Here is a 26386-nt window from a genome sequence, read left to right as displayed (position 1 = left end):
TAATGCCATACACAATAAGTAATGAAATTATTCTTCTTACCTTGGATACATTGCTGACATAATTCATTTGAACAGTACTTTCCTTATCAACTTGATTACAAAGGTTCTGTAAAGTAGATGCATATTCTTTATCACTTTTTATTCTCAGAGCCATAAATTTCTTCACTGTTTCCAGTAATCGTAATTCCCAGTCTTGCAATTTTAACACAGCTTCATGTGAATTCTTCAGGTCACTCCCAAACCCCATTTTTGTAAGGCACTGTCTTATCCTCCACTCCGTACTGTGAGCCTTCTAATCAGCACATATCTGTGTATGCAAACAGAAGAAAAAACACCTCTTAAATCAAAAGGAAATTTGTTTTCAAGGCAAAGTTATGGCCCATTCTTTTTAGAGTTTAAAAAAAAAATCACTACAACTGAATGCTTTCACCCAAATATCAGGAACAAGATGAGGATGTCCACTCTCACCACTTCTATTGAGCACCATATTGGAGGATCTAGCCAGTACAATGAGATACATGAAATGATTTCCATGGAAATTGAAAAGACGTGAAACTATCTTTATTTGAAGAGGATGTGAAATTGAATATAGAAAGAAATGCAATTAAAAACAAGTTTTAGAATTAATAAATGACCTCAGTAAGATTACAGGGTAAAGATCAAAAGACATAAATCAACTGCATTTCTACACACTAGCAATGATCAATCTGAAAAATGAAATTAAAAACCAATTCCATATACCATAGCATTAAAAAGAATAAAATAGGAATAAATTTTATAAAATAAATTAAAACTTGTGCTCTTAAAACTACAAAATATTGTTGAAAGAAATCAAGGAATTTATTCTTTATAATTATTTCCAATTATTTAGGTTGGAAATAAATGGAAAGACTCATGTTAATGGATCCAAAGGACTTAATATTGTTAAGAAAGCAATATTCTCCAATTTGACCTACATATTTAACTTAATCCATATTAACATATAACCTAGCTTTTTTTTTTACAGAAATTGAAAAGAGAATCTTAAAAAAACCTTAAAGAAGAAGAACAAAGCTGGAAGAGTCATACTTCCTAATTTCAAAACTTACTAAATAGCTACAATAATCAGGACAATGTGGTCCTGGCATATGGAGAGACACAGAGATCAATGGAATAGAATACAGGGCCCAGATGTGAATCATCACATTTATGATTATATGATTTTCTACAAGAGTGCCAAGTGTATTCATTCAGAAAAAAAGTCTTTCAACTAATGGTGGTGGGACAACTGGATTTCCACATGCAAAGGAATGAAGCAGAATTCCTTTCTTAGACCATACACAAAAAATTTAACTCTAAAGGGATGGATAATGGGCTTAAATATCAGAGCTAAAACTATAAAATTCTCAAAAGAAAACACAGTAGTAAATCTTTGTGACCTTGGCTCAGGAAATGGTTTCTTAGATATGAGACACCGTAAGAAAAAGCAACAAAATTAAAATACATAAATTGGATTTAATCAAATTTAAAACTTCTGTATTTCAAAGGTCATCATTAAGAAAGTGAAAAGACCATAGAATGGGAGAAAATATTTGCAAATACTTATCTGATAAGGGACTTCTATCTGGAATATATAAAGAATTATTAAAACTAAGTAATAAAAATACAGTTAAATAAATTAAAAATGGGCAAAGGATCTGCATAAACACTTTTCCAAACAAGATTTAACTAGTTTTGCTAGTTAAATGTCCAATAAGCAGATGAAAAGATGTTCAGTATCACTAGCCATTAGGAAAATGCCAATCAAAACCACAATAAGATACCACACCACACCATTAGGATGTCTTTAACCAAAAGATAGATAATATCAAGTGTTGGAGACTGTGAAGAAATTAGAACCCTCATACACTGCTGGTGGAAATGTAACCTGGGGCAGTTCCCCAAAGTTAAACATACAGTTATCGTATGATCCAGAAATTCCACTTTTAGGTATATACCCAAGAGGAATGAAAACATATGCCCAGACAAAAACTTGCACATGAATGTTGTGGCAGAATTATTCATAATAGTTACAAAGTGGAAACAATCCAAATATCCATCAACTGATGAACAGATAAAACATATTATATACACACAACAAAATATTACTAGCAATGAAAAGGAACAAAGTAATGATAAAAGCTACAATATGGATGAACCTTGTAAACATTATGCTAAGTAAAAGAAACACAGACACAAAAGACTGACATACTATATGATCTCTTTATATGAAAAGTCTAAAATCCAGACAGCGGGTAGATTAGTTAATAGTTGCCTGGGCTGGCAAACTTGGGAAGAAATGAGGAGTGACTGCCAGCAGGTACTGGCTTTCATTCTGGGGCAATGAAAATGTTCTAAAACTAATTGTGGTGATGGTTGCACAACTCTGTGAACAGAATAAAAACCACTGAATGATACACGTTAAGTGGGTGAATTCTTCAGCATGTGAGTTGTATCTCAATAAACTTGCTTTAAAAATCACTGCAGCATAACTGGTGATGATCTAAAGGTCAGGTCTCAGAAACCTCCCCAAAATATCCTGCTTGTTTGCTATAAATCCCCAAAACTATGATAGAATTTATTTTGCTCTCCAGACTCACAAAACTTCAGGCAATGAATCGTCTAGGGCCAGTTAGAAGAAATGAAGAAACACACCTCTTATTTTTAGTTTTGGCTCATCCATACCAGAAGTCACTTTCTTGTTAATTCAGCTGAGATCCTCTACATTAGACAGAAAAATAAGAACAGATTTATGTGTCTAACCTCAGTGATAACATCTAAAGAGATGATAAAAATGTAGGTTTTCCATATAGAGAACAAATTACGATTTTTCTCCAACTGAAAACTGTCCAGTTTTATGATCTATCAAATAAGCAGAGGGGAGAAAAAGGTTGTGGAAAACTGTGCTTCATCAGTTCCCAAAGCAGCAACCAGAACGCAAAATGGACCTTAACATAATTAAGTCAATACAAAGTAATTGACTTATTCACTTTAATATGGAGTAGCATAATTCCAGTTTTTTCACTTTGGATATAGTTGCTTTAAAATTTTTACTTTGAAGAGCACCTGGGTAGCTCAGTCGATTGAACGTCTGACTCTTGGTTTCTTCTCAGGTCATGATTTTGCGGTTTTGTGGGTTCGAGCCGCGTGTCAGGTTCTGTGCTAGTAGCATGGAGCCTGCTTACAATTCTCTCTCCCTCTCTCTGCCCCTCCCCCACTCGCATTGCCTCTTTCTCTCTCAAAAAAATAAAATTAAAAATAAATAAAATAAAATTTTTACTTTGATGTACTTACTATATCTTCACAGAACACAAAAATTCAAAAAGAACATTTTTCTGTCATTTTACCTACAGCTCATCTAAGTCTCAGTAGAAGATACATTCTACCTCATCTCATGGTTTTGTTTTGTTTTGTTTTGTTTTGTTTTTTTAAGTAATATCTACACCCAACATAGGATCTCACAATCCTGATATCCAGAATTGCATCCTCTACTGAATGAGCCAGCCAGGTGCCCTTGTTTTTCTTTAAGTTTTTAAAATCTAGTTAGTTAACACATAGTATAATATTGGTTTTAGGATAGAATTTAGTGATTCATCACTATATATGTATGTATGATATATATATATATATATATATATATATATATATATATATATATACACCCTTTTATGATTCAACACTTATATATAATATCCAGTGTTCATCACAAGTGCCTATCACTCACTTAGCCCATCCTCTACCCACCTTCCCTCTGGCAACCCAGTTTATCCTCTATAGTTAACAGCCTCTTATGATTTGCCTCCCCCTCTATTTTCCCCTTACCCTATGTTCATCTTGTTTTGTTTCTTAAATTCTACATATAATTGAAATCATATGGTATCTATCTTTCTCCAATGTACTTATTTCGCTTAGCATAATACATTCTAGCTCCATCTACGCTGTTATTAATGGCAAGATTTCATTCTTTTTGATGGCTGAGTAATATTCCATTATATATATATATATATATATATATATATATATATATATGTGCCACATCTTCTTATCCATCCATCAGTCAATGGACATCTGGGCTCTTTCCCTAATTTGGCTATTGTTGACAATGCTGCTATAAACATCAGGGTGCATGTGCCCCTTTGAATCAGTATTTTTGTATCCTCTGGGTAAATATCTAGTAAAGCAGTTGCTGGGTCTTAGGATAGTTCTATTTTAAACTTTTTAAGGAACCTCCATACTGTTTTCCAGAGTGACTGAACCAGTTTAGATTCCCATCAACAGTGTAAGAGGGTTCCCCTTTCTCTTTATCCTCACCAACATCTGCTGTTTTCTGTGTTGTTACTTTTAGCCACTCTGACAGGTGTGAGGTGCTATTTCATCATGCTTTTGACTTGTACTTCCCTGATGAGTTATGTTGAGCATCTTTCCATGTATCTGTTAGCCATCTGTATGTCTTCTTTGGGACAATGTCTATTCATATCTACTCTACATTTCTTAATTGGATTATTTGGTTTCTGGGTGTTGAGTTTGATAAGTTCTTTATAGATTTTGGATTTATCCCATGTTTTCGATGGAAGATTAAGGAATCATTTTTGAGGCCAAAGAAATGTGAAACATTTTCCTTTCTAACTATATCTAGGATTGTGGTTCATTTTATCCCGTAACTTAGGATAAATATCACTTCTACTTCCACATACATCTAGCTCTGATCTAAACTTTAATAATATTTTTTCTTCCATTATCAGGAACTTCAAAATGAGCTCAAAAGAACAAAAAGGGAAATAGAATCTGGCAGCTATCTGAGAAAGACTCCAGACCATCCTAAGGGCTTATTTATATACACCAGTATTCTAGGTCTAGGAATATAAAATAATTTTTTTTATGGTACCTCTCTTAAGGAATGACAAATGATAAAAATTTTAAAAACAATTCCATAATAAATTAAGACTATGTCTAACGGTTAAGTTGGTAAAGATTACAAATATTTTAGGAATTAAGGGAATGATATCCTATAATTTTCCCAAAGATGTCAAGTGACATTAATATTAGACTATTCATTTCAATAGTATTTGAGATAACAACAAAAGAAACCAGAAATACCCATCAAAAAGAATTGACTAGGTTAATTACAATCAAGGCTGCTGCATCTGATAATAACAATTCTAGGGAGTGCCACTCAAATCATACTCTATGTGAATTGTTCAGTGTCCAACAGTGGAATATCATTCAGACCTAACAAAAACTAAGAAAATCTTTTGTGTATTGTTCTGGACCTATCATTAAAAACTACTAACTGGGGGCGCCTGGGTGGCGCAGTCGGTTAAGCGTCAGACTTCACGGACACGATCTCGCGGTCCGTGAGTTCGAGCCCCGCGTCAGGCTCCGGGCTGATGGCTCAGAGCCTGGAGCCTGTTTCTGATTCTGTGTCTCCCTCTCTCTCTCTCTGCCCCTCCCCCGTTCATGCTCTGTCTCTCTCTGTCCCAAAAATAAATAAACGTTGAAAAAAAAAATTAAAAAAAAAAAACTACTAACTGAAAAAATTGAGATAAAGAACTTGGTGTGTTTACATGCTATAACAAGGAGGAAGAATGATAGAAATTAATTTTCCTTTTAAGCGCAAAAATATTTCCTAAAGAACACATAGTGGCTGAGGCACTGGAATGAGAGAAGGACTTATCATTGTATACCCTTTTATACATTTGAATTTTGTGCTAAGTAAACATTGATATTGCCTATTCAAAAAATTAATTAACTAATTAAAGAATTTTTGAAGAGAAATTTAAAAGTAATGAAGGCTGGACAAAGCCCACAAAGTTTCCTAGAGATGGCAAGATTTGAGATAGGGCTGGAAAATGACCAGAATTTAGATTATAAAAAGTCAAACGGGAAATGTATTTCAAGAAGTAGGAGCAGTGTGGGACAAAAAAGGGAGTATGAGGTAAAGAAAAAAATGTCTCCAAAACCAAGCTATATGTGGCAAGCAGTGGGAGATGCAGTGTCAATTTATCTCCTATTCCACTGTTCAGGAAACTAATAAGGACAAAATTCCTTGAATTAATTTTTTTTTAGAGCAAAAAAACATGATCATAAATGTGACTTTTTTAAGGTACTAATTTGTTGGTGTTATTACATGAAAGTATGTTCAGTCTGTGAAATTTCATCAGGCTGAGCGCCTGTGATTCATGTACTTTTCTATCTGTATGTGATAGCAATAAAAAGCGAAAGAAATAGTAATAGATTTTAAACTGAAAGCTAGGTATAAAATTAGCTTGAAGAGAGAAAAAAATAAAATGAAACATAAGACAAATTAATAAGTCATAGCAATATATAACTTGAAAAACAAGAATCTATAATTGACAATATCAGTGAGAATTAAGAAGAAAGATCCTTGATGTGGTGAATAAATTTAGGGGACAAAAGAGACACAGATGATTCAGTGACAACTTCAAGGCTTTAATAAGATATGATGACAATACCAATAGAATAGGAAGATGAGAACATGTTCATTTCAACAGGAAATAAAGGCTTAGGTAAAATATTAAGGCTAAAGATTCAAATGTGAGAGTCAATTGCTTAAAGGTGATAGATGAAATTCACGGACTGAACATCAACAGAAAAGCAGAGTCAAGGACAAAGGAGGAAGAGAGGTCAAACAAAGGGCAGAGATTAAGTAAGCAAATAAAAGAGGTTTGGCAGAGAAACAGATGCCAGGATGAAAAAGAAGACATTTGCAACACCAAAAGGCAGAGGAAGATGTGAAAACTGCAAAAAAGTCATTAGTGGAATTTGGGGGTAATGTCAGTTTAGTGAAGCAGTACCTCAGAAGCTCCTACCACCAATAATTAATTAAAAGAACAAAACACTGTTTTTAAGAAAAAACAAAAATTTAAACATATCATCAGCAAATAAGGAATGCCAGCTGTATGCCACAACTTTCACAACATGGTTTCAAAGAAAAAAAAAGAGAAAATTCTGGTGTTCTAGATACTATGGCAATGTGCCCAACACTACCCCAATCTCCAGAAGACATTCTAAGGAATAAGAGTTAACAGAAACCTGAGAATACACAATGAATACGCCAACATGAAAAGAAACAGGCCAACCCAGGAAAAATTCAAGAAAATATCTAAAGAAAGAAGCCTCTCTGTACCAGGACAGGACCTTAGAAAATGCAGAGAGGGCAGCCTTGGCTTGCCATTTTCTAGGGCTTTGTGAAAAACTGGTGGATGAAATTAAATCCAGGAACACAGGATAATTAGTGAAATTTCGTAAGAGACCATATATCTCGGGTCCCCCAACAAGGCCAAACTCAGCCCCAGCCAATGTTTCCATACCACCTCCATGCTCACACAACAAAGAAACCAAAATTAAAAGTAATACCCAGCTTTCTGGTACAGATAAGATGGCAGAGATCATTTTTCCCAGTTCCACTGGACAAAACACAAGTATAACACTAGAAACAACACAGGAGACTACCAAAGAAGAACTCTGAAAGGTAGATAGTAGGCAGCCTCCTACACGTGCACCCCAATGTTTATGGAGGCGTTTTCAACAACAGCCAAAGTATGGAAAGAGCCCAAATGTCCATCAACTGATGAATGGATAAAGAAGATGTGGTATAGATATATAATGGAATATCACTTGGAGGTCAAAAAGAATGAAATCTCGCCATTTGCAACAACATGGATGGAATGAGAGTATATTATGCTAAACAAAATAAGTCAGTCAGAGAAAGACAAATATCATAAGATTTCACTCATATGTGGAATTTAGGATACAAAACAGATGAACATCAGAGAAGGGAAGCAAAAATAATATAAAAACAGAGAGGGAGATAAACCATAAGAGGTGCTTAAATACAAAGAACAAACTGAGGGTTGTTGGAGGGGTGCTGGGTGGGGGGATGAACTAAATGGGCAAGGAGCATTAAGGAGGACACTTGTTGGGATGAGCACTGGGTGTTATACGTAAGGGATGAATCACCAAATTCTATTCCTGAAATCATTATCACAGTTTTTGTGAACTAACTTGGATTTAAATTAAAAATAATAGGAAAGAAGGAAAGAGAAAGAAAGAAGGGAAGGAAGGAAGGAAGGAAGGAAGGAAGGAAGGAAGGAAGGAAGGGAGGAAGGGCAAGGCAAGGGAGGAAAGGAAGAGGAAGAGGAAGGGGAAGGGAGCAGCCTGCTTTGGTCCTAGGACTAGAAGAACAGCATGAAGGCAGTATCTCATGTTCTCCTCACCCAAGAGGAAGTCACCCAGACCCAACTTTTCCCAACCTCTAGTCTAGAAACAAAAGACAGTCCATATTTGTAGGCTAACTCCCCTAGGATCCAATAGGAGTCCCTGTGACAACAAACAGAGAGTCAGGCACCACCAGAAAGAGAAATCATTTATGAGTCTCACCAAAAATAAACAGCCAGGGCAAGCACTCTCCTTACCTGCTAAGCCTGAGAATCCGCTTTTCCACCAAGAGAAACTGAATGAGGCAAGAAGAACCAGCAACAGAGACCCAGCTATCAGGTCAGGAAACCTTTGTCCTCACAGGTCTGGGGGTCTCCTTCCGCACCCAGAGACACCAGAACTGGAGGGCAGAACTAACAAAAGGAACCAAGCTGAAGCTGCTGCTCTCCAAGAATTTCTTCCCCTGCCCATAGACATCAGGACAGCTAGGGGACACAGTAAGGAAATTCTACCTTAGCCCTTTTCTACCAATAGATACCTAGTAGTTCAGCCTAAGAAAAACATGTTCTACTCTGTCAAGCAGCACCAGCAGGAACCAGTGGGAGCCCTAGTGATACAAGACAAAGCAAACTAAAATAACAGCACAATGACTCTGAAACTTAACTGTCATTGAAACCACAACCCATATAAAGAGGCCAAGAGAACTGCATGCTAAACCTAAAGAGGGACTTCCTGTGAAAATAAAACAGTGAAACAGACCCCAGAGACTCCTTCAATGATAGATAAAATATCTAAGATTCAATTGAAAATCACCTCTCACACCAAGAACCAAAAAAAAATCATAACTTCGATGAGAAAAGACAATAAACTAATGCCAACACTGAGATGAACTAGATGTTGGAATTATGAGAAAAGGGTTTTAAATCAGCCAACGTAAAAATGCTTCATCGAGGGATGAGGGAAGATGGCGGCGTAGGAGGACGCTGGGCTCACCGTGCGTCCTGCTGATCACTTAGATTCCACCTACACCTGCCTAAATAACCCAGAAAACCGCCAGAGGATTAGCAGAACGGAGTCGCTGGAGCCAAGCACAGACGAGAGGCCCAGGGAAGAGGGGCCCCTCCTGAAGTGGATCACCTAAGGAGAAGCGAGCTAAGCCTGCCCCTCCTGCCCCCCGTGCACCTTGCCTACCCACCCCAGCTAATACGCCAGATCCCCAGCATCACAAGCCTGGCAGTGTGCAAGTAGCCCAGACGGGCCACGCCACCCCACAGTGAATCCCGCCCCAGGAGAGGGGAAGAGAAGGCACACACCAGTCTGACCGTGGCCCCAGCGGTGGGCTGGGGGCAGACATCAGGTCAGACTGCGGCCCCGCCCACCAACTCCAGTTATACATCACAGCACAGGGGAAGTGCCCTGCAGGTCCTCACCATGCCAGGGACTATCCAAAATGACCAAACGGAAGAATTCCCCTCAGAAGAATCTCCAGGAAATAACAACAGCTAATGAACTGATCAAAAAGGATTTAAATAATATAACAGAAAGTGAATTTAGAATAATAGTTATAAAATTAATCGCTGGGCTTGAAAACAGTATAGAGGACAGCAGAGAATCTCTTGCTACAGAGATCAAGGGACTAAGGAACAGTCACGAGGAGCTGAAAAACGCTTTGAACGAAATGCAAAACAAAATGGAAACGACAACAGCTCGGATTGAAGAGGCAGAGGAGAGAATAGGTGAACTAGAAGATAAAGTTATGGAAAATGAGGAAGCTGAGAAAAAGAGAGATAAAAAAAATCCAGGAGTATGAGGGGAAAATTAGAGAACTAAGTGATACACTAAAAAGAAATAATATACGCATAATTGGTATCCCAGAGGAGGAAGAGAGAGGGAAAGGTGCTGAAGGGGTACTTGAAGAAATTATAGCTGAGAACTTCCCTGAACTAGGGAAGGAAAAAGGCACTGAAATCCAAGAGGCACAGAGAACTCCCTACAGACGTAACTTGAATCGATCTTCTGCATGACATATCATAGTGAAACTGGCAAAATACAAGGATAAAGAGAAAATTCTGAAAGCAGCTAGGGGTAAACGTGCCCTCACATATAAAGGGAGACCTATAAGACTCATGACTGATCTCTCTTTTGAAACTTGGCAGGCCAGAAAGAATTGGCACGAGATTTTCAGTGTGCTAGACAGAAAAAATATGCAGCCGAGAATCCTTTATCCAGCAAGTCTGTCATTTAGAATAGAAGGAGAGATAAAGGTTTTCCCAAACAAACAAAAACTGAAGGAATTTGTCACCACTAAACCAGCCCTACAAGAGATCCTAAGGGGGACCCTGTGAGACAAAGTACCAGAGACATCATTACCAGCATAAAACATAGAGACATCACAATGACTCTAAACCCATATCTTTCTATAATAACACTGAATGTAAATGGATTAAATGCGCCAACCAAAAGACATAGGGTATCAGAATGGATAAAAAAACAAGACCCATCTATTGGCTGTCTACAAGAGACTCATTTTAGATCTGAGGACACCTTTAGATTGAGAGTGAGGGGATGGAGAACTATTTATCATGCTACTGGAAGCCAAAAGAAAGCTGGAGTAGCCATACTTATATCAGACAAACTAGACTTTAAATGAAAGGCTGTAACAAGAGATGAAGAAGGGCATTATATAATAGTTACAGGGTCTATCCATCAGGAAGAGCTAACAATTATAAATGTCTATGCGCCGAATACCGGAGCCCCCAAATATATAAAACAATTACTCATAAACATAAGCAACCTTATTGAGAAGAATGTGGTCATTGCAGGGGACTTTAACACCCCACTTACAGAAATGGATAGATCATCTAGACACACGGTCAATAAAGAAACAAGGGCCATGAATGAGACATTGGATCAGATGGACTTGACAGATATATTTAGAACCCTGCATCCCAAAGCAACAGAATATACTTTCTTCTCGAGTGCACATGGAACATTCTCCAAGATAGATCATATACTGGGTCACAAAACAGCCCTTCATAAGTTTACAAGAACTGAAATTATACCATGCATACTTTCAGACCACAATGCTATGAAGCTTGAAATCAACCACAGGAAAAAGTCTGGAAAACCTCCAAAAGCATGGAGGTTAAAGAATACCCTACTAACGAATGAGTGGGTCAACCAGGCAATTAGAGAAGAAATTTAAAAATATATGGAAACAAACGAAAATGAAAATACAACAATCCAAACACTTTGGGATGCAGCGAAGGCAGTCCTGAGAGGAAAATACGTTGCAATCCAGGCCTATCTCAAGAAACAAGAAAAATCCCAAATACAAAATCTAACAGCACACCTAAAGGAAATAGAAGCAGAACAGCAAAGGCAGCCTAAACCCAGCAGAAGAAGAGAAATAATAAAGATCAGAGCAGAAATAAACAATATAGAATCTAAAAAAAACTGTAGAGCAGATCAACGAAACCAAGAGTTGGTTTTTTGAAAAAAGAAAAAAAATTGACAAACCTCTAGCCAGGCTTCTCAAAAAGAAAAGGGAGATGACCCAAACAGATAAAATCATGAATGAAAATGGAATTATTACAACCAATCCCTCAGAGATACAAACAATTATCAGGGAATACTACGAAAAATTATATGCCAACAAATTGGGACAACCTGGAAGAAATGGACAAATTTCTGAACACCCACACTCTTCCAAAATTCAATCAGGAGGAAATAGAAAGCTTGAACAGACCCATAACCAGCGAAGAAATTGAATCGGTTATCAAAAATCTCCCAACAAATAAGAGTCTAGGACCAGATGGCTTCCCAGGGGAATTCTACCAGACGTTTAAAGCAGAGATAATACCTATCCTTCTCAAGCTATTCCAAGAAATAGAAAGGGAAGGTAAACTTCCAGACTCATTCTATGAAGCCAGTATTACTTTGATTCCTAAACCAGACAGAGACCCAGTAAAAAAAGAAAACTACAGGCCAATATCCCTGATGAATATGGATGCAAAAATTCTCAATAAGATACTAGCAAATCGAATTCAACGGCATATAAAAAGAATTATTCACCATGACCAAGTGGGATTCATTCCTGGGATGCAGGGCTGGCTCAACATTCGCAAATCAATCAACGTGATACATCACATTAACAAAAAAAAAAAGAGAAGAACCATATGATCCTGTCAATCGATGCAGAAAAGGCCTTTGACAAAATCCAGCACCCTTTCTTAATAAAAACCCTTGAGAAAGTCAGGATAGAAGGAACATACTTAAAGATCATAAAAGCCATTTATGAAAAGCCCACAGCTAACATCATTGTCAACGGGGAAAAACTGAGAGCTTTTTCCCTGAGATCAGGAACACGACAGGGATGCCCACTCTCACCGCTGTTGTTTAACATAGTGCTGGAAGTTCTAGAATCGGCAGACAACAAAAGGAAATCAAAGGCATCAAAATTGGCAAAGATGAAGTCAAGCTTTCGCTTTTTGCAGGTGACATGATATTATACATGGAAAATCCGATAGACTCCACAAGAGTCTGCTAGAACTGATACATGAATTCAGCAAAGTCGCAGGATACAAAATCAATGTACAGAAATCAGTTGCATTCTTATACACTAACAATGAAGCAACAGAAAGACAAATAAAGAAACTGTTCCCATTCACAACTGCACCAAGAAGCATAAAATACCTAGGAATAAATCTAACCAAAGATGTAAAGGATCTGTATGCTGAAAACTATAGAAAGCTTATGAAGGTAATTGAATAAGATTTAAAGAAATGGAAAGACATTCCATGCTCATGGATTGGAAGAATAAATATTGTCAAAATGTCAATACTACTCAAAGCTATCTACACATTCAATGCAATCCCAATCAAAATTGCACCAGCATTCTTCTCGAAACTAGAACAAGCAATCCTAAAATTCATATGGAACCACAAAAGGCCAGCCGGATAGCCAAAGTAATTTTGAAGAAGAGGACAAAGCAGGAAGCATCACAATCCCAGACTTTAGCCTCTACTACAAAGCTGTCATCATCAAGACAGCATGGTATTGGCACAAAAACAGACACATAGACCAATGGAATAGAATAGAAACCCCAGAACTAGACCCACAAACGTATGGCCAACTCATCTTTGACAAAGCAGGAAAGAACATCCAATGGAAAAAAGACAGTCTCTTTAACAAATGGTGCTGGGAGAACTGGACAGCAACATGCAGAAGGTTGAAACTAGACCACTTTCTCACACCATTCACAAAAATAAACTCAAAATGGATAAAGGACCTGAATGTGAGACAGGAAACCATCAAAACCTTAGAGGAGAAAGCAGGAAAAGACCTCTCTGACCTCAGCCGTAGCAATCTCTTACTCGACACATCCCCAAAGACAAGGGAATTAAAAGCAAAAGTGAGGGGCGCCTGGGTGGCGCAGTCGGTTAAGCGTCCGACTTCAGCCAGGTCCCGATCTCGCGGTCCGTGAGTTCGAGCCCCGCGTCAGGCTCCGGGCTGATGGCTCAGAGCCTGGAGCTTGTTTCTGATTCTGTGTCTCCCTCTCTCTCTGCCCCTCCCCCGTTCATGCTCTGTCTCTCTCTGTCCCAAAAATAAATAAACGCTGAAAAAAAAAATTTTTTTAAAAAATAAATAAAAGCAAAGTGAATTACTGGGACCTTATGAAGATAAAAAGCTTCTGCACAGCAAAGGAAACAACCAACAAAACTAAAAGGCAACCAACGGAATGGGAAAAGATATTTGCAAATGACATATCGGACAAAGGGCTAGTATCCAAAATCTATAAAGAGCTCACCAAACTCCACACCCGAAAAACAAATAACCCAGTGAAGAAATGGGCAGAAAACATGAATAGACACTTCTCTAAAGAAGACATCCGGATGGCCAACAGGCACATGAAAAGATGTTCAGCGTCGCTCCTTATCAGGGAAATACAAATCAAAACCACACTCAGGTATCACCTCATGCCAGTCAGAGTGGCCAAAATGAACAAATCAGGAGACTATAGATGCTGGAGAGGATGTGGAGAAACGGGAACCCTCTTACACTGTTGGTGGGAATGCAAATTGGTGCAGCCGCTCTGGAAAGCAGTGTGGAAGTTCCTCAGAAAATTAAAAATAGACCTACCCTATGACCCAGCAATGGCACTGCTAGGAATTTATCCAAGGGATACAGGAGTACTGATGCATAGGGGCACTTGTACCCCAATGTTCATAGCAGCACTCTCAACAATAGCCAAATTATGGAAAGAGCCTAAATGTCTGTCAACTGATGAATGGATAAAGAAATTGTGGTTTATATACACAATGGAATACTACGTGGCAATGAGAAAGAATGAAATATGGCCTTTTGTAGCAACGTGGATGGAACTGGAGAGTGTGATGCTAAGTGAAATAAGCCATACAGAGAAAGACAGATACCATATGGTTTCACTCTTATGTGGATCCTGAGAAACTTAACAGGAACCCATGGGGGAGGGGAAGGAAAAAAAAAAAAAAGAGGTTAGAGTGGGAGAGAGCCAAAGCATAAGAGACTGTTAAAAACTGAGAACAAACTGAGGGTTGATGGGGGGTGAGAGGGAGGAGAGGGTGGGTGATGGGTATTGAGGAGGGCACCTTTTGGGATGAGCACTGGGTGCTGTATGGAAACCAATTGGACAATAAATTTCATATATTAAAAAAAAATGCTTCATCAATTATAAATTATCCTAAAAACAAATGTAAAAAATTGAAAATCTAGGCAAAGAAACAGAAGTTATAAAAATAACCAGATGGCAACTACAGAGCTAAAAATGCAGAACAGGAATATAAACCTCCCTAGATGCAAGCTCAATAGAAGAGTGGAGATGACAGAGGATACAATCAGTGAATGTAAGCACAGAGCAATAGAATTCAACTAATCCAAAAAAACAGAGAAAATGGATGAACAAAAAGAATAAAGCCTTAGGACAATAAGAAAAGATCCAACATTTGTATCATCTGAGCTCTAGAGGAGAGGAGAGAGTGAGGTGGAAAAACTATTCAAACAAATATGTCCATCTTGGGGAATAAGATAATATAGAGTTACAGAAATCAAGACAGTTGTGATCTTGGTAGAGGATAAACAACAGATCAGTGGAACAGAATAGAGAACCCAGAAAAAGACCCACACAATTATGCTCAACTGCTTCTTGACAAAGAGCCAAAAACAATTCAATGGTACTGGAGCAGCTGAATATCTCTACAGGCCAAGAAAAAAAAAAGGGAGAGAGAGAGACAGAGAGAGAGAGAGAGAGACAGAGAGAAAACCTTGACCTAACACCTTACACAAAAATTAACTCAAAAGGATTATGAACTTAAATGTAAACAACTGCAACACTGAAGAAAAAAAAAAAGGATATCTTTGGAAATCTTCATGATCAAAAAGCTAGGCAAAGTTCTTAGACTTGACAAAAAAAAAAAAAAAAACACACCACAACGCATAAAGAAAAATCAATAAATTGGGCCTCATCAAAAGTAGAAACTTTTGCTTGTGAAAGCCCATGTGAAAAGGATAAAAAGACAAGCTATAGACTGGGAGAAAATACTTGCAAACAACATATCTGACAGAAGACTAGTATCCAGAATATATAAATATCTCTCAAATTCAACAGTTAACAACAACAATCTGCCTAGGAAATGAACAGGGGTGCTTGGGTGGTCAGTTGCTTAAGTGTCCAACTCTTGATTTCAGCTCAGGATGAACCATGATCTCATGGATCTCATGTGCTGACAACAGAGAAGCCTGCTTGGGATTCTCTCTCCCTCTCTCTCTGCCCCTCCCACACGCTCTCTCTCTCTTTCTCTCTCAGCCTCTCTCTCAAAATAAATAAACAAAGAAAAAAAAGAAAAAAGAAAATAAACAAAAGACATATACAAGCATTTCACAGAAAAGGACATAAAAATGGCAAATAAGCACATGAAAAAATATTCAACATAATTAGCCAACAGGAAAATACAATGAAAACTACAATGAGAGGGGTGCCTGAGTGGCTCAGTGGTAAAGCATGTGACTCTTGATGTCAGGGTCATGAGTTCAAGCCCCATGCTGGACATGGAGCCTATTAAAAAAATAAATTAAATAAAATTATTTTTTAAAAAAATTACAATGAGATATCACTACACACTTATCAGAACGACTAAAATAAAATGACAAGATCAAATGATTGTGGGGATATGAAAAAACGGGATCACTCATTTGTTGCTGGTCAGAAGACAAAATGGTACAGCCAACTCTAGTTTCTGATAAAACTAAACATTAACTATACTATGACCCAGCAATTGCACACTTGGACATTTATGCCAAAGAAATGAATACATATCTTCACACAAAAACTTGTACACAAATGCTCACAGAAGATTTATTTATAATAGCCAAAAACTGGAATCAGGCCAGAGTTCCTTCAACAAGTGAAAACATACCATGGAATACTACCCACAGTAAAAACTATCCACAGAGGCCACCACTTGGATGAATCTCCAAGAACCCTACTGAATGAAAAAAGCTAATCCCAAAAAGTTCCATTTATCTAACATTCTTGAAATGAAAAAATTCTGGAAAAAGTACAGAGTAGGAGTTGCTTGGATTTACGGCTTGCAGAACAGAGTAGGGAAGTGAGTGTGGTCATAAAAGGGGAACACAAGGGATTCTATCAATGTTGGAACTGTTTGGTACTTTGATGGTAGTAGTGGATGCATGAATCTAGACTAGTAATAAAATTTTACAGAACTTAATATACACACAACAAATGAGTACAATCAAAACAGACTACAGTTAAAAATCCTATTTCTATGAATAGGATTAGTGGAATGTGTCAACGTTAATACTCTGATTGTCATTTTATACATAGTTTTGCAAAATGCTACCATTGGGGAAAACTGGACAAGGGATTATTACTTCATACAACTTCATGTTAATATATAATTACCTCAATAGAAATTCCAATATTTAGAAAAGTAATGCTCAGATCTCAAACTATAGGTCGGAGGAAGAAAAAGATGGAGAGGGCATCACACATTTAGCTACATTCTTCCAGAGTAAAACAGAGCTGCCTATGTTAACCTTGAGGAAGGTGAAAAAAATCTCAAGCAAAGCCTATGGTTATGCTGTAGCCAAAAATTACAGAGAGAGACAGAGACAGAGGGTGGGGTCAGGTGGGTGGTTACTTTATAGACTGATTTGTAATGTAAGTTCCAAATGGTCAGGGAAGTACTCTGCTCTGTTCCCCACTGTATCTCCAGTGCTTAAAACTGTGCCTTGCATATTGTTGCATAAAAATCTCTTAAAAGAATTAGGTGGTTGAGGCTACACAGCATTGTACTAAGTAGTCCCTACTTTGCAGTCTTCATTCTTTAGGATACTTAATAATACTAGGTATTAATTTTACAACCCTAACCCACAGGTTCAATTTCAAACTCCTTTGCCTGGTAATCAAAGCTGGCCCCAGACAACCTTCTACCCTCAGCAACGATACAACTTCTTACTACTATGATTCCTTAAAAGTCTCTGTGCCTTTGCAGATGTTCCTTCAGTCGAAATGCTTTTCCTCCCTCATGTGCCTGGAGAATTATCCACAACTAAACTTTAAAGTAGTATTCTCTGTGAAGGCTTCTCTGACTATCCCCACAACCACAATCATCCAGGCTGACTTAGTGTTTCCTTTTCTCAGATCTCAGGGTTCATGTATGTATCTGTGATGAATATAACACTTCTCATGGTATATGTTAGCTATTTGTTGAAATACATTTCTCCCATTAAATTATGAGCTACATGGAAATAAGAATATCACATATTTTTCATCCTTATATCATTGGGGCTTAAGTTACTACCTAGAATACAGTAGGCATTCAATTTATTGCAAATAATTATAAGAATTAACATATTTTTTAGATTTGTAAATGAAATTTTAAAATAAGAATATCTATAATTTTGATACTAAGTACAAATCAGACAGGAACAGAATATTATACAAAAGTACATGCATGTTATTAGCAAAGATGTCTACTTTTAAATAGCATCTTTTAAAAAAATGAAAGTAATAGGGGCACCTGGATGGCTCAGTGGGTTGAGTGGCTGACTCTTGATTTGGCTCGGGTCATGATCTCAAGGTTTGTGGGTTCTAACCCCACATCAGGCTCTGCGCTCACAGCTCAAGCCTGCTCGGATCCTCTGTCTCCTTCTCTCTGCCCCTCCCCCACTTGCATGCATGCTCTCTCTCTCTGTCTCTCAAAAATAAATGAATATTGTAAAATTTTTTAATTAAAAGTGAGAGTAATGAAACTAATAAACTATTGACTAGGTTTATTTAAATCTGTTTTATTCAGCTTGTTATTGAGAATCAAGTGAGTTACGTTGACTTTTCAATTCACCTTAGTTATTAAACACTTTAAAACAACTATTAAAAATTGCTATATTTTCAAATATTAGAATTCATGTTGTAGTAAAGAAATCTATACATACTTTTAAACAAAAATGGAAGTTACAAAATAGCAAAATATAAAACAGATAACTAGTTACCTTGGTAGGATAATAGAATTCCCAAGTTATTTCTTGTAAGTACAAGGGTATATCCAAGTATTTGTTCTAAAACTTCTCCTGTTTTTCAACTTTTGGCTCCACAACTGGCAATGTTTACATTCTCCGAGTATACAGATGGAAATATGATTTTTATATAGTATACAGAAAGTTTAATCTGTACTGAATATTCTCCTTCAAGTAAGGGTGGCTTATTTTAACAGAGATGATGTCTTCTTTTATTGAATTATTTTCTTTATTTATTGAATTATTTTCTTTATTTTAACATTGATGAAGAGATTCAAATATACCAAGAAGGTATGCTAATTTTTAAAAATCTGCAAATAAGTAAATAACTGTGTAATAGAAATAGGAAATATTTCATTCGTTCTCCAAGAGATATTTTCACAAGTAGGCAAGAAATTGAACAGTTTGAATTTATAATCCGTGACTAATAAAACCAATCAAAATCAGTATATGGTTCAAATTACTTTATCAGAATATGTTTATTCATTAATAAAAAACTATCAAATCATTAATCAGTTAAAGTACAAATATAATTACCTAATGGTATTTCTTACCTTTCATATGCTTCAATACTGACAAAAGTCGGAAACAGTAACTATTTGAACAAAATATTAAGCTGTCTGCAGCAAGACAGAAATAAAGTCACAAAAAGCCACCAATTTTGCAAGTAAGAAACAGGATTCTAAAAAGCAAAAAAAACTGACCTCATATGAATACAAAGTGAGGTGTTTTTTTCATAAGCATTAAACAGTCAGGAATGAATAGTCACCAAAGTGTAACTATGAAGACAATGTTATTCATTACCAGTTAATATATGCTGACCTTGGCCATCTTACAGAGTCAGTATTTAAAACACCTCTTATGCTTTATTTGAAAGTGTTGTTTTTAGCTTAATTTAAAATAAAAATTAATTCACCAGAAACAGCACTGGATTGTCCAGACAGCCTCCTGGAACAACATTATTGGATGATACTATTCCACTGAGAAAGAACATCGTACAAGTCCATAAACAAATGAACAATATGCATGTTTTTAAAAGAACTGTTGTTTAATTTTAAAAATGTATTTGAAGTAATTATTTGGGGAGAACAGAATTATTAACAGAATTTTTATTCTTTCTTTTAAAGTATTAATATAAATCAACAACCATTTATTGAATAAACATGGGCGAGAGAGCATTAGGGTACAAAGATAAATAAATTCTGGATTGCTTCCTTCAAACAATTTACAGTGTATTAAGAATAAATAGACTTATTCAACATAGTATTGGAAGTCTTAGCCTCTGCAATCAGATAACACAAAGAAATAAAAGGCATCCAAATCAGCCAGGAGGAGGTCAAACTTTCACTCTTTGCAAATGACATGATACTCTATATGGAAAACCCAAAAGATTCCACCAAAAAACTGCAAGAATTGATTCATGAATTCAGCAAAGTTGCAGGATATAAAATCAATGCACAGAAATCAGTTACATCTTAATACACCAACAATGAAGTTACACCAACAACAAATGTTGTTGAGGATGCGGAGAAAGAGGATCTCTTTTGCATTGTTGGTGGCAATGCAAGCTAGTACAGCCACTCTGGAAAACAGTATGGAGGTTCTTCAAGAAACTAAAAATAGACCTACTCTATGACCCAGCAATTGCACTACTAGGCATTTATCCACAGGATACAGGTGTGCTGTTTCGAAGGGACACATTCACCCCCATGTTTATAGCAGCACTATCAACAATAACCAAAGTAGGGAAGAGCCCAAATGCCCATCGATGGGTGAATGGATAAAGAAGATATGATATGTATATATATCATATATATATGAAATCTTGCCATTTGCAACTATGTGGATGGAACTGCTGGGTATTATGCTAAGTGAAATTAGTCAGAGAAAGACAAGTATCATATGACTTCACTCATATGAGGACTGTAAGATACAAAACAGATGAACATAAGGGAAGGGAAGCAAAAATAATATAAAAACAGGGAAGGGGACAAAACAGAAGAGACTCAAATATGGAGAAGAAACTGAGGGTTACGGGAGGGATTGTAGGAGGGGGGATGGGCTAAATGGGTAAGGGGCACTAAGGAATCTACTCCTGAAATAATTGTTGCACTATATGCTAACTAATTTGGATGTAAATTTAAAAAAATAATAAAATATTTGCTGAATTAAAAAAAAAGAACATGTCACAATATATACACATGTATCACATAATGTACTTTAAATGCACTATGTTATATGTTAAATGACACTGTTATATAGGTCAGTTATACCTCAAGGAAGCTGGTAAAAAATTTTTTAATTAAAAACAAAAGAATATCTCCAACAAGCCTTGAGGGGTATTTAAGAAAAGAGCACAGATACATGTATCTATCTGCAAACATGTATGCAGGAGGCAGCTTTGAAAACAGATAGTTCTGGGTGGAAATGCTAACTGTACCATTTAATAGCGGTGTAACTGCATTTTAATTAATCTCCTAGAAACTCAGTTTTCTTATCTTTAAAATGGGGATAGTGATACCTACTTTGCAGGGTTGTTATGAAGCTCAGATGAGATAAAGTATATAATGTGCCTGGCTTCAGAGAGACTTATTAAAAAGCAGTTACTAATAAAGCATGAGAGAGAAAAGGAGAGCACCCCCACAAGATAGAACATGAAGAGCAAGTGATGAAGCAGAGTTATTCTCCAAGAAGAAGTTTAAACATAAGTAAAGTGACAGGTAGGAAAATGAGGGACATGTTTATGAAACATTGCTAATCTGAAGGAAAAGAGGGAACAAAGGTTAAAAAGTTTATGTATATACATAAACTTAATACAATTAAGTATAGCCACATTGCATACTACCTTGTATGGCCTAAATTCTAGAAATGTAACCATTATCTAGATACCTCTTAACCTTTAAACTCTTACTAGGTGATCAATTATTATAAAAGAGCTCAGTGTTCAAATTAAAGCCAAACAATCTTTTTCTCTTCAAAGACAGCAGCAATACAGGAGAAGTCAAAATAATTTCAAAATCCATATGTGTGCTTTCAAATAGGTTCATTAAAGGCATACCATAGCAGAATGGCATCTATTAAAGTTTCATCAGTTATAGTTGAAATGAACTAAGCCAAAGCCAGACAGCCTCTCAGAGAACCCAGATTAGGCTAACCCTGCACCACTGTTTAGAACATGGAAGGAAGGAAAAAAAGAACATGGAGGAAAATCAGTTCCATTTTTGGCTTCTTTGTATAATTCAATCTTTTCCCAAAAGGCAAGGCCCAATCCCCACTCTTCCTCTATCCTTTCTCTATAGTCATGTCTTCCCAAATTATTTTTCTAGAATTCCATTCGGTTTGTAAATAAACTCCTAAATCTGTACACTTCAACTGCTTACCCTATTTGAAATCTGGCTCCCCAAAAATACAGTGTTCACAGGTGGAGGCTACCCTCTCCCTACATTCCGCCACCCATATCCATGGGAATTGGGTGGGGGAGGGGCGATAGTGAAAGGATGGGTAACACTATCCTGATTCTTTAGTGCCATTTCCAAATCATTGCTCTTCTGATCTCATTCAAAATTTTCTTCTCCTTATTCAGCTTTACCCCATCTAGCTTTGTTGTCTCCAAATCTTCCTTTCAATCTCCACTTGTCCCCCAATGTTATCCTCTAACCCAACTCTTATCTTCATCCATGGAGATTCTAACCTCTATAGTCTTTCTCTTCTCCAAAGATCCATTCAATCCAGCTTCATTCCAACCATCCACCGCTATTGCCCATAGCCTAAATCCAAAACAGTTTCATCTCTGCAATGGTAAACTGTAATATTCTAGTTCTAGGCCATAAGCTACTATTTACCATTTTTTTTGGTACTACTAACTCTTACTATACCTATTCTTCAATCTCAGAGAGATCTCCAGCTGAATTCCCTAATATTGATCAGGACACCCTATATTCTCTCTTTAAGGGTGATGCCACTTATTACCCAGAACTAGGGTATTTTTAAGAGTACAATGGCATACTACTCTTTATTATTCCGTGACAACGGATATAAACCTGGACTGTCCCAACACCAGGGCATGAAACCCCCTAACTTCTTTCCCTACACATATTAAATCAAATGACTTCCCCTGATTTTCTTACTACTGCATTTGTCCTAACAACCTCCAGCTCTGATTCAATTCTCCTTCATTTCCCCTAGCCATTTTTTTTTCAATGTTTATTTATTTTTTTTGAGAGAGACAGAGACAGAATGCTAGTGGGTTAGGGGCAGAGAGAGAGGGAGACACAGAATCCGAAGCAGGCTCCAGGCTCCGAGCCATCAGCACAGAGCCTGAAGCGGGGCTCGAACCCACAAGCTGTGAGATCATGACCTGAGCCGAAGTCGGACGCTCAACCGACTGAGCCACCCAGGCGCCCATCCCTTAGCCATTTCTTTAAAAAGCTTAGCTAACTCTTACCAGTACTTCAGGAGTATGTTCATATCGCCACCTCCAGGCAGGTTTCTTGGCCTCTGCTCTTTGTTATCAAAGAGCAGTAATGACAGTGTGTCCTATTCATGATTACATGTTCATGTACTCAATAAATCTTAAAGTTTTACTTTCTTATGTGTTAATTCTATAATGCATAATATGAAAAATGATTACTTTTATAATTTAATATAGGTTAAATAAGTCAAAAACTACTTCTAAATTAACAGCAATTAAACTAATAAAACTTTTAGCAGGCATTTTTCTTATTCTAAGTTCCCTAAATGTTAACATTCAATTACTCTGATTTTAGGCTACTATCCTCTGCTAGTGTTTCCATCCTCCTAAATATCCAATAACTTTTGGAATTATATGGAGCATAGGTAAAATAGATAAGGAGGAAAAGCAAATATCAGAACATGGGCATCAATGATTTTATTTGTAAAACTATACAAACATAAATATGTGTGTTTTAAAAAATATATATATTTTTGAAAGTCCAACTTGATGTACATCAAACTGTTAACATTAGCTACTTGTGAAGAGTGAGACCTGGAATAGTAAGATGAATGTCACTTTGTATTTTATGTATTTCTAGTTTGTATTTTTATCATAAGCATGTATTCATTTTATAATATAAACACATATAAGGAAAAGGAAAGATTTCCCAACAAACTTTTTAAGACTGAATATTAAGAACGTAAAAATCAAATTCACAAATGGAATGCTTAATATTAGAAAACATTTCTCTTTTAAATATACTTATTTTATTTAGAAAATGACAAAGGTGCTTACATCATGCTAGCTACTTCTCTGAAAAAGAACCCAATTGTATTCCCACTCATGGAATGCTCTGGTTTCATCTCTGGTCCTTCTCCCAGACTCCTGAACCAATTCCTGCTCTAACTGAGCACCTCAACAATGAATCGATCAAACCGGATCCCACCATTACTGTGGTTTCCCAGCACAGGAATCTGTCTTTTTGCACTAGGTCTTAGTAAAAGTCTTTCTTTCTTTCATCCATCCATCCATCCATCCATCCATCCATCCATCCACCCATCCATCCAGTAAGTATTTATTCAATGTCTACAATATGCCAGGTACTGAGTAAAGTCCTGGGTACACATAGATTTAAAAAAAAAAAAAATACTGGTCACAGACTCCGGGAGCTTATCAGAGGAAAAGCAGTTCTAACACATAGCAATAACTATAACGAATCCCTGTGCAAAGTGTAGTAAAAGCATAGAACTATAATCCAAGCCTGGCTGGAACAAAATGAGGAAAAAACCTACACAGATCTCCCTAAACCACCTTGAGTAGTCCCTTCCTCCTTGACACTTTCTTCTTTCCTCTCAACTGTAAAATGTCACTCTCCCCTCTTTAAAAATGCTGCTTAATATTTACCTCCCACTGCTCCCCCCCCCACCAAAATACCACTTGTTCCTAAATGCCATTTAACGCTTAAAAAAAAAACAACCAAATCTGTAAAACTCAAAACCAAGCAAGGAAAGAAGAACACTCACTGAATGCCAGCTCTACATAAGTACCAGAGAGAGCAGGTACTTCAATCCTTTCTCACTGTGCAGAGCTCTGGTCGTCTCTACTAATGTCCTTATTTATCATCTGCATTCTAATCTGCTTCCCACTTGAAACTGTGCATTTTTCCAAGACAAAATCTTAGCCTGCTACTGCTTTATAATGTATCATGATAATATCCATGGCGACTAGATATACATCCCTAGGTTAGAAGGTGGGGGTGGGTAATGGTGGGAAGTAGAGGAATTTCTTCAGAATTATGATTTGTTGTTTTGTTTCAGATTTCTGTTGTTTTAAATGAATTTCAATAGCTGACTGGGGCCATTGGATCAAATACAATGTAAATTTCCTACATTGTCTACTTAAGGTTGGGATGATGGTTTAAAAAAAAAAATAAAAGCTTGGAATAAACAATTTTATCTCCAGCAACCTCAGAGAACTGGAAGGAAAGAAGCAAACTGCAAATAAGTTTTAGATGAATAATGTTCTAAGAAACTAGGCAATTCCCTAGAGAGACATTAAGTATATACACACACTATATCTCTTAAAGAAAACATGGATCAAGAAAAACAAAAAAGAGGGACTGTTCAAAATTAAAAGAGAATAAAGAATCAAATGCAATGCATGAAACCTGACTGAATCCTGGATTCATAAATTTAGGAAAAAGTTTTAGGGACAAATGGGGAGATCTCAATAAGGACCATTATATTAAACATATTTTTAAATAATGTTAATTTTCTCATTTGTGATATTGATATTATGAACATGCAAGAAATTATCCACGTTCCCATGTAAGATACGCATACTAAAAATTGTATATTATAATCTCTCCAGTACAGTTTCAAATGATTTTAAAAATATATAATATATAAAGAGAGAAAAAGTGGCAAAATTTCAACAGTGAGTGAATATATAAGAAAGGTAATATGGGTGCACACTGCCTATATCTTCCACTGTTCTACAGCACTCAACATTTTCATTATGAAATGCTGATGGAACAGGAAGATAGCGTGAGGGGAGGCCAGCTGGACTGAAACATAAGGAGTATAAGCAGCACTGGTCTCAGCAAATGTGAAAACCAGCTGTGTGATCGTGGGCAGGTCACAGAACCTCTCTAGGTCTCCGCTGAAAGAGGAGGAAGTAGATGATCTTTAAGATCCTTCCATCTACATATTTCCCATATGCTACAACTTTTCTCAGCTCAAAGGGTAACCATATGCAAAGTAGAAAACCTCAATGGTCTGTTGTAAGGATAAAATAAAGTATTTAAAACAGCTAGCCAAAAGCCTGTCACATAAAACACAAACAATAAATAGTAATTCCTCTCTTTCAAAATATATTAAAAAGTCTTTACAAAAAACAAAAAAGACAGAACTACTAATAAAAGAAATAAAATAAAAACAAAAACAAAAACTCATATAAATTAAATTTCAGGGGAAAAAGCAAAACAAAGTATTAAGCAGTACATATTACAAATTTGCCAGATGGTTTTATTTCCAGCACTAACATTATTTCTAACATTACAATTAATTTCCCTTTCAGTGAAAGAACCAATTTTTGACATAATGGTAAAGATAGTTATCTAAAAGATTTCTGGACAAGATGCCAGCATCCACCCAGTTGCTCAAA

General features: G+C 36.6%; 1 protein-coding gene across 3 annotated transcripts in view; it reads right to left on the bottom strand.

Annotated features, from left to right (window-relative positions):
* The window catches only part of FER (FER tyrosine kinase), a 433226-nt gene that overhangs the window by 378325 nt on the left and 28515 nt on the right, over positions 1-26386 (bottom strand). For all 3 annotated transcript variants that reach the window (XM_027036479.2, XM_027036470.2, XM_053225532.1), the window contains one exon: positions 41-307. In XM_027036479.2, coding sequence (XP_026892280.2) covers positions 41-247 — 207 coding nt within the window. In that variant the 5' untranslated portion in view covers positions 248-307. The remainder of the gene's footprint in view (positions 1-40; positions 308-26386) is intronic.

Source organism: Acinonyx jubatus, chromosome A1 (assembly GCF_027475565.1).
Source record: "Acinonyx jubatus isolate Ajub_Pintada_27869175 chromosome A1, VMU_Ajub_asm_v1.0, whole genome shotgun sequence".
Lineage (NCBI taxonomy): Eukaryota > Metazoa > Chordata > Mammalia > Carnivora > Felidae > Acinonyx > Acinonyx jubatus.
This window is presented reverse-complemented; position numbering and strand designations above follow the sequence as displayed.